This window comes from Penaeus japonicus, unplaced genomic scaffold, assembly GCF_977035675.1.
Source record: "Penaeus japonicus unplaced genomic scaffold, GWHDUDI00000001_assembly GWHDUDI00000008, whole genome shotgun sequence".
Taxonomy (NCBI): domain Eukaryota; kingdom Metazoa; phylum Arthropoda; class Malacostraca; order Decapoda; family Penaeidae; genus Penaeus; species Penaeus japonicus.
In genome coordinates, this window is record NW_028234410.1 from 23,864,469 (window position 1) to 23,874,468 (window position 10,000).

General features: G+C 41.6%; 1 protein-coding gene across 3 annotated transcripts in view; it reads right to left on the minus strand.

The window, feature by feature from the left end:
- The window catches only part of LOC122257189 (dual oxidase maturation factor 1), a 55,543-nt gene that overhangs the window by 1,023 nt on the left and 44,520 nt on the right, over positions 1-10,000 (minus strand). For all 3 annotated transcript variants that reach the window (XM_043022307.2, XM_043022298.2, XM_043022319.2), the window contains exons 4-6: positions 1,407-1,758; positions 1,063-1,274; positions 1-767 (exon numbers count right to left, since the gene is read on the minus strand). The exon at positions 1-767 is cut by the window's left edge and continues 29 nt beyond it. In XM_043022307.2, coding sequence (XP_042878241.1) covers positions 1-767; positions 1,063-1,274; positions 1,407-1,758 — 1,331 coding nt within the window. The remainder of the gene's footprint in view (positions 768-1,062; positions 1,275-1,406; positions 1,759-10,000) is intronic.

The window sequence follows — 10,000 nt, forward strand, 5'->3', positions numbered from 1 at the left end:
ATGGAATACAATAATATTTCCCGAATTATTTCTCGTTACGGGAGCGTGCAGGTTCTCTTCCGCCGAGATCCTCCTTATGCTCGGGTCTCGCGAGAGCATTCCCAGCCCGTACGACGACGACGACGAAGACACCGACTGGCTGGAGTCTTGTCTTAACATGGAGGCTCCCGCAGGCGCCGTTGGAGGAGCGGGCGCCGCCGCCCCCGCCGGGTGGACGCTCGGACCGGGCGTGTCGTCGAAGTTAACGCTCTTGGGCGACGACGCCACGGAGATGGACGACACGCTGCTCTGCTTCGAGTCGGACCGCTGGAAGGTCTTGGTCTTCTCCTCGAAGTCCGGCAGCTGCGGGATGTCGAGGAAGTGCTGCGACCGCGTCGACGCGTTGTGGAAGTTGACGGACTTGGCGGACTTCTTGGAGTCGGTGCGCATCATGAAGCTCTGGTAGCGCTTGGGCGTCTTGGGCGGCTCCATCTCGAAGGCGTAGTTGTCGATGCCGGGGGTGATTCGTGGCTCGTCCTCCTCCGCGGGGTCCTTGCCGCGCTTGGAGAGGCGCCTCAGGAGACGCGATCCCGCATTGAGGCCGGCGTTGAGGGGCTCCTCCAGGCGCGGGATCTTGAAGCGGCGCTTCCTCGTGTCATGCGAATCCTCGATGATGATGTGGCGGTCATAGGGCGTGTCGAAGTCCACCTCCATGATGGTGGAGAACTTGTGCGGGTAGATCCAGTCCATGATGGAAATGATCATTCCGGACACGGTGATGATGATACCTGCGGAACAACGGGGCTTGCTTAGAACTTTGGAATAGTCGTCTTATCCTTGATATATATATATATATATATATATATATATATAGATAGATAGATAGATAGATAGATATAGATATATATGTATATATATATATTATTGTTCTTTTGATTATTCTTTCACTTTTTAGAATTTTATGTACCGATACTGATCTATTATCATGTAAATAAAACATGTCTCTTTATCTATCTGACTATCTATTCATCTCCATGTTCTACACATACTAGCTACAAAGTATACACAGTCACAGCGACTCACCAACGACTAGAACAAGCCAGAAGCACCAGCCGAGTCTGAACGTGATGATCGCGTCCTCGAATCGTATGAGCAGCGGCTTGGGAGGCATGAGGATGTAGAACACGAGGTTGGAGAGCCCCATGAGAGCACCCGTGATCGTCATGGTGTAAGCGCCGTAACGGGGCACGTTCACCATCAACACGTTCATTAGCAGCCATGACGCGAAGGCAGACCTGAAATACACGAGGAGACGTGTTTTTTAAAAAGTTTTCCTTTATTAATTGTTAAAAATACACATTAATGATGTGTTAACTAGGGAAAATACATCTAAAAATGCGTCAAACCAGAAACCCGAAGTAACTCACCACAGCAGAATACTGGTATAGTATCCAGCGCTGCGGTAGTAGCGGCCCCACGCGAAGCCCTCGTTGTCAAGCGAGAGGTACTCGGCCACCGTGAGGATGGGGTAGGGCAGACCCTTGACTAGTGCGGCTCGGTAGTGGTCCCTCATGTCAGTGGGCTTCTGCCAGTGGAAGCGCTCGTTGAAGTTGATGTCGAGGCTCCGGTTGTGCATGGGGATGACGCGCATGGTGACGTTGGCGTGGTCGAGGCCGATCGCCACTCCGAGGGTCGCGTCGATCTTCTCGCGAGAGAAGGCGCGGTACGAGGAGCGGATGACCCCGTCAGCCACGTGCCATGAGGAGCCCACGCAGCAGACTGGAAAAAGAGAGACGCGGTTAAACATGGCTGAGGAGAGACGACCGGCGGAACTAAGAGGTTGGTTTTATCAAACAAACAAACAAAAACAAACATTGTGGATATTATGGAAGGGTCGAAGGAAAGTGTCGATCACTTGAAGAGTCTAACCGTTTGACGAAAGTGTCGACATTCACTATGACGTTGATATTGAATCAAATTACCTCTTCTACAAATAACGGTAATATCAGCAATAACGATGCCAGCCAAAATATTAGTAATTACTGACGATTTGTTGGTGATTGGTAAAGTTAGAAACATATAATAAAAATGACGACTCATTATAAATAGAAGTATAAACAAAAATAATGTTCGCTAATATAATTGTTCGTTTATAGAACTGAGCAAAGACACACACACACACACACACACACACACACACACACACACACACACACACACACACACACACACACACACACATACTGTGTTTTTCCTTGTCTTACCGAGAGCAAGAGACTGTGCGAAGCATTGCTTAACCGTCGGTTTTATTGTTATATAACTGACTCAACACCTCACTACACATTAGGAACAAGCTTTAACTCGAACTTTTAAAGACACTCTATACAGCAAAGCTTAAGCAACAGACGAAGCCCAATATAAAGAATTCATTCCGGCGATCTACTGAGGACAGGCTGAGGAATAGCGTCAGTTGCTGCTCGACAACCCGTCACGAAGGAGCTGGTCCTTCATCTGAGGTTTTCTCTGCAAGCAGGGAATTGAGGCTTTTCAACAGCAGATGACGGGCTTTGTTTTTTAATTCACAGTAAAGTGCGATTCTGCGTCTCTCTGTATACACAAAGTGAGTGCAGTTTCTTTTCCTGTAAATTCGTCTTTGTTTATCATTATTGTCAGAGAAAAAATGATAATGTGAAAGTCTGCTCTGCCAACGAAGGCTGACTGTAAACAAGAAGAGAGAAAAAGCGTATCGTGTCTCTCCAGCCCCATCAATATCGATAAATAATTCCCTTACATTGGATATGCAACAAGAAGCAACGACCTGGTTAAAGAAACACGCTGAAGGCAAACCAGAAGGCGAGAAGGACAGCAATACCTGTTCCCACCTGGGGAGCTGGTCGCAAGATACACGTCACCCTCACGCCCGGATCTCCCTTCTTTCGTGGCTTAGTTTGGGAGTGGAAGCCGTGCCTTTTTTATCGATGTCCTGTAGTTTAGTCAAGGCTATATAGATACTTCAAATCGAGTGGATGTTGCTCGAAAAAAATCGGAGTGACTTTTGGTTTTGTGATATGCAATGTGTCTGTCTGCGTACACATTTAGAGTTAAGTTATGCCTCTATAAAGTATTTTCAGGTTGTTGAAAGTTAGGCTTGTTCATCTATCTCTTCAGAAAGCGTGATGAGGGCGGATGTTCAGAACACACGTGATGCGGCAATAATGAAAAAAAAAATCCCTAGAGCTATCAAGGACAGAAGATTCAAGGACCAAAAGTCATTGTTCTTGAGGATAGTTAAAAAAAAACGATATCAAATATGAAACTGCAGTGTGTAAGTCATACATAGCGAGAGGCAAGCTGTTCATCATTTTTCTATCGCCGTTTTTTCTGTTGAATCTAGTTGGCAAATGAATGACAAAAAGTTAAAGATGGGAGGTAATAGCAAGGAACTGGAATTCAGAGATAGCGTGATTTACACCGGAACCTTGAACGGTGCAGGTGAATATTCGCCGTATAATCAAGTTTATATGTGTGTTAATGTACACGTACTCTCATGCACACGCATGCACTTACACACACAGGCACACACACACACACACACACACACACACACACACACACACACACACACACACACACACACACACACACACACACACACACACACACACACATATATATATATATATATATATATATATATATATATATATATATATATATATATATATTAGAATGATTCTCAAGTACTAACATAAGTGTCTTTATGTCCGAGAAAAATATGCTGCGGGCAAGTTTACACCCACACAAAATTAGTGTATTTAAATTATTGTGTCACTCACTGCGTTCATTAAAAAAATGGCTACAAGAGCTTTCTAATGCGACGAAAAGGGGACTATTTACACGACTGAGTCTGATTTTAATGCGTTTCATGTCACCGCTTACACCTTGACGACGAAGTGGCATGTAAATAATATGCCTAAAATGCTTGTTTTCGCTGATTGGATTCGTTCTCTAACACCCTTCCGGCATCTGTTGTTATTTTGGGCTTCCCTTTTTGCTTGTGGATGCTTGAGGCGCTGCTGTTTCATGCCCTTTTTTGCTTGTGATATCATCGAAGTTATTAGTGTGTTAAAAGATATGAAAAGAACTAGAGCTAAATTGCGGCAGTATCAGTGTCCTTGATACATTGTGAGGCGCAGTGCAAGCTCTTGATACTTGTTAGTGTCAGTGTTGCTAATGGTGTTATTTCCAGTTTTTGTTAGTTGTATTAATGGTAGTGTTGTTACTTGCGTTAGTGCCAATTCTTTACCTGTGCTAGTGCTAGCTCTTGCTGTTTAATTTATTTGTACTTGTACCATTTTTGCTATTTAATTATAGCAATACCATGTCCTGATTTTTAGTCTTGCTAGTACCAAGCACTGAAGTACTGACTAGTATCAGTGCCAGAGTTGGCGCTGTCGACAATGTCATGGGACCACGTTCAAGCTTCAAGGTTCTGAGGTAGCTGTTGATCTGAGCGCTACCCTGTCTTTTTCTTCGTGCCATGACTAACAAACATCGATATTCAGGCTGTGTGATACGGTGTGATATATTCTTTTCATACGTTTGTTACAAGGACAATTTACAACTGTATGTCTGCAATACATTATAGCTTGATGTAATTCGTATTCTTTACTCTTTATTTTTCTTATAAAGTCGTGTTGGTTACTCTGATAGAATACTAAAAATATCCAATGCCACAAGAAAAAACACGCAATAAAACATGCAAAAAAAAAAAAAAAAGAAGAAGAAAAAAAGTAAATAGCAGAAGACTGATATTCCCAAATATAGGCAAGTCTCCCCCAACGCGCCGTTAAGCTTCCTTTGCCAACAAAAAACGGGAAACTGCTGTCTCACCATTACTATCGCCAAACTGTGTCTATCTCAAGGCGGTTTGATATTTTCCCGCTAATTTCAACAACTGATTTATCCTTTGAATACAAAATGAGCTTACCAGGGACAGGTTACGAAGATGAGGACTTGTCAATAAACTATATAGTACTATACACTGCAAAACCTAAACAGTAAAACCGAATTGTATTTAGAATCTTCTCTTAAGATGATTTCCATAATTTCTTTACAATTCAAGAATGATAATGATAAAAAAAAAAAAAATAATACTGACCTAGCATAAAAGAAAAATACTTTTACGAAACTGTGATGTTCAGTTTTTCATGAATCGGCCAAGAGTGAGTGAAAACGTCACAAATTGAGATCTTGAATTTGAGGCCTCGTAAAGATTTTTGAAACCGCGTTTGTCAATCGGGCGTGACTGATTTCGGAGAAATGTGATGTCACGTTCAACTCCATCACGCTGGAGATTGAAATACATCTATATTTGTTCTGGTTTGATACAAAAAACAGTGAAAAAAAGAAAAAAGAGATTTTGCAAATTGTCAACTCTGACTAAAATATGCTATTAAGGGTCCAAGTTAGATAAACTAATACAAATTGAAATGAATCAAAGTAAGTGTTTAAACTCAGAATTGATACAAGATTCTGTGGCATTTAGTAACCTTTCGCGAGCAGCTGTTCGGCATCCCCCATCTCAACAACATGACGTCACTTTAAGTTTTGCCATTTGCTGAATTTTGTGGTTTCCTGACAACCAATTAAAGACGACTTATACTCCTTACTCTCCGCTGCAATAGGAGTTATAGGTGCAATTGCACAATGCTTTACAGCAAGAGAGAGCTTTTGATTTCCTTCGTCCATTAATTACAAAGAATATGAAGTCTGATACTCGATTTCATTAGGTGAAACAGATGAAATATCAGCTCACATCTCCCAAGCTATAATCATTACAATTAATTGCAGTTTTGCGTCGTTTCCTGCAAGCCACGCACTCGAGCTGCAAGCACATCGTAAGTATCTCAGTGCTTGGCAATGGCGGAATGACAAGGCATCTATTCAATATGCGACAATGTAACGGTCCTCTGGTGGAAACACTTTCCGTCAGTCTTTGATTCTTTTATTGTCATTATATCATAATAATTATTATAATTATTGTTATCATAATCATGATAATAAATATGTTATTGTTGTTATTAATGTTATTATTATCATCATTATTACTTCTATTAATATCATTATTATCATAATGATGCTTAATATTGTTATCATATATTACTATAATTATCATTATCATTATTATCATCATCATTATCATTATTATTATTGTTATCATTATTGCTATCATTACTTCATTCTCTGAAGCGATTATTTGATATAGGAATCATGGCGGGTAGTTCAAATAATCAAAAATTTAGATATGAGACAGGAAGAAAAAGAAACAGCTTCATCGCACAGGATGCAGTTCATTTGAAAAGAAAAAAAAAAGAAAAAAAAGAAAAAAAAAAAGAAAGAAAGAAAAAAAAAAAAAAAATCCTACCTCGATGATATTAAAAATGGGGGAAAAAATCGAATCCCTTTTAGTTGTCACCAAGTCATGAAGACTGCGTTTCGCTTTTTTTTTCTTTTTTTTTTTCTCTTTCCAATTCTGGATAGGGAAATAACGACCCAGGTGTGACGACCTTGGACATAATCAGGGTGTTTCTGGAGTTCCTTTGCCTCACGCTGATGCACTCTTAAAAGATGAACATTATTGAACACTTAAAGATCGCATGTCATAGAAGCGAAGGATTTTTTTTTTCTTCTTATCATCATTATTATCATTATAATTTTTTTGTTTCCTTGCCTTGCTTTGATGCGCGCTTTAGGTTACACACCGCTTCGCCGTATCGGTTTTCGTAGATAGGCAATCGCTGAACATGAACACTGATCACCGTTGAACGTGAATATCTGAGAGTTATTTTTTTGTATCGTCTATCGCAGAGAAGCAATTAAGGCGGTAATTTTCCGGGCCGATGCGGTTCTGAAGCGGTTTTAATGAGGTTTCGTCGAAGGCCGTTCACTGCATCAAAGGAACAATTACGTGGCAAGATAATGGTATAGTGGGTTGTAACAGAATGATGGCGTATTATATTATGTAGCAAAGGAACATCTTGATAGCAAATGGATTCTGAGTTGTTCAACCGTTCATATAATATCATCAAATTTCTGAAAATGCTATTCAACAAATGAAACAACAACTTCTAAAATCAAAGACCTGTTTTTTTTGTTCTTGCTTTTTATCTAAACACTGTTCGATAATATGTGTTGTTTCCATGACTTGCAATATTTCTGCAACAGGGAACTGTAGCAAATTATCTCACAGACTCAGCAAGGTATTAACAAATCCTAGATCTCAATCAGACGAGAGAAAGAGAGAGAAAAAAAAATACATTAATTAAGACAACTTAATTAAACATGGAAAGAATAAAGAAAGAAAAAAGGCACAAAAATAACAACACCAAAAACATACTAGAAATCTGTAAAAAAAAGAAGGATGAAAGAAAGAAATAGCGAGATAGAAAAAAAAAAAAAAATCACCAAGGACATATACACAGAAAAAAATGGCCCCAACTACAGACTGTGACTTTGCAGAAATGTAGACCTGGGGAGATGTCTCCCTCCCTCTAACCCCTCCCCACTCTCCTTACCCCCCCCCCACCCCCACCCCAGTCGCGCAGTCACTAAGCACTAAGCAGACCGGATGCATAGTGACCAAGGAGAGGAAATATACTTCTTCCGCTAGCTGATCAGCTGTTCTTCCTGTCCGTGTGGCCAAGCAGTAACATAGGCCTATGTGGTCTAACGTAGGCCTAAGGAGACATGGGGGCGTCACTAGGGTCGATTTTCCCTCTTCCCCTTCTACCTGTTTCACCCTTCTCTCCATCCCCCGTTTTCAGAGGCCATCTTTTGTTTTTTCATCGGGCTTCGATTGGCGCATTTCACGAAGGTAGAGAGAGACGAAAAACATCAATAAGAGATAAACATGTTTACTTTATCGCAGATAGAAGAGGAGAAGGAATAGAGAAAACTATAGAGAAAGAGAGAGTTTTTGAGAAGATAGGAAAGTCCAAGGAAGAGAGCAGAAGTGGAAATTGTCCTAAACACATGAAAACGGACACCACAATAAAAGCTCACACAACTGTTAATGGTAACCTGGTGGTGCGTATCGGCACTGAACTTCCAATCGTTCTAAGTTAAGTTTCTGAATGCAACACAAAACTGATGTAAATGTATTCCAATATGACATGGATGTCCCTATGTGTCCCATGTGCGAATTTCTTGGGAGTATATTGCCTTGATTTACCACATCCCCCATGAAATAACATTAATACAAAAGATATGAGTAACTTCACACATACAAAAAATCGTTACAAATTCCACACTCTTCTCAGGCTATTAATGAAAAATCTATAGAAATCCTCCATTATCATCGGCTTAACCGCTCAAGATTCCTCCGAGTAATTAGAGCTTTGTCCGCCAGATGGCCGAGGACGTTGGCCCAGAGACCTTGAAAAATTTCATCCCAAGGAAGAAGGAAACGATTACGGGAGACTTTAGGACAGGTTGGAGAGGTTGGGAAAGGCTGTAAGCTCTCTTCGTCGTTTTCAAGACTTCTGTAAATATATATCTATCGTTATTTCTCTCTTTCCATTACTCTGTATCTCATTTATAGTTCTCATCGAGGCGCGTGTTTTGATCGTTCACAGTTTGTCGCCTCAACTGTGATGACTTCATCATTTTCCGCTCTGATTTTTTTCTCACAACTTAACATTTCTGGAACATCTACCCTTCATTTCAGCTGTTAAGAATGTCAATGTTTCCCTTGTACAACTAGAAAGTGAAGCGCAAAAGGTTAAATGCCAAGAATTCTAGGTATTTCCGGTCGGACTTCTAAGACATCGGCGCGCGACAGGCCGAGCTTCTTGTGTAAGAGAGGGCGGCCTTTGTAAAGAACGCCCAACTTCCGTATTTCATTCGCTCTAGCGCCTGATCTGAGGGATATAATCGGTCTTTTCCTTGCTAGTTAAATGATTAAGCAAATAGCCCAAAGACCACAAGAAAAAATCAACAATACAAGAAATGTAACCTCCTTAACGTAAAAATAAATGAAATGTGGATCCAGAAGAATAAACAACGGTCGAGGCGGACATTCGAACGGTGTTATGTGTAGACAACAAGCACACACGGCGCGGCTCGTTTCAAACTTTCCCTTTCTCACCGCAGTCAAGGACACCACGCCATGCCCACTCCCCTCCCCACCCCTTCTCTTCTCCAACCCTTCACCCTCCTCCCTCCCACTACCCCTTCACCCTCCTATAATCCTTTCTTAATCCTATCCCCTGTAACATCCTACCTCTTCCAGCCTTCACAGCCTCCTCCTCCCCCCACCCGCCTTGTATCCCCCACCAACTCCCCCCTCCTCCCCCACCCTCCTCCCTGAGTGAACCCAGTCACACTAGATCCTCTGCTTGCTGCTTCGGGTCCGAACACGTCATGCAATGGGATGTGCCTGATGCACCGCTGGTTGTCTCTCACATGCAAGCCACGTGCACTGGTCTTCTACCCTTGCGTGTCTCTCTGAAGAAGGCGAAGCGGGTACGTCAAAAATGTAAAATAGGCATAAAAAAGGATTAAAAGAAAGAATGCACGAAAACACTCCGGATAAAAGAGGAGGCACGAAGACCGCAAGGACACTGGTGGTTACAGTTACGTCCACCTCTGTTGCTATTCCTGGACTTATTTGTTATAAACAGAATCATCTATCAATGCCATCGTCATTGCACGGAAAATACCGCAAGATTCTCCTCAAGATACACACTAATGCACCTTATTGTTTACATCTACCTCAAGAACATCAAGAAGGGTTAGCGAACGTAACTCATCACCAACGAGAGGTATGATCAAAGAGGTGGCGAAATTCATCACTAACGCAAGGTATCATCATTATTATCAACTCAGCTCGGAGAGAGATTACAAGCTGGAGATTTCAACGCATCATTACAACCAATCCTCATAGGCCAGTCACTTTCAACAGACGACAAAATGTAATTCCTGTAGTGAGAATCTGAGAGCTTTGACGACAGAACAAGTA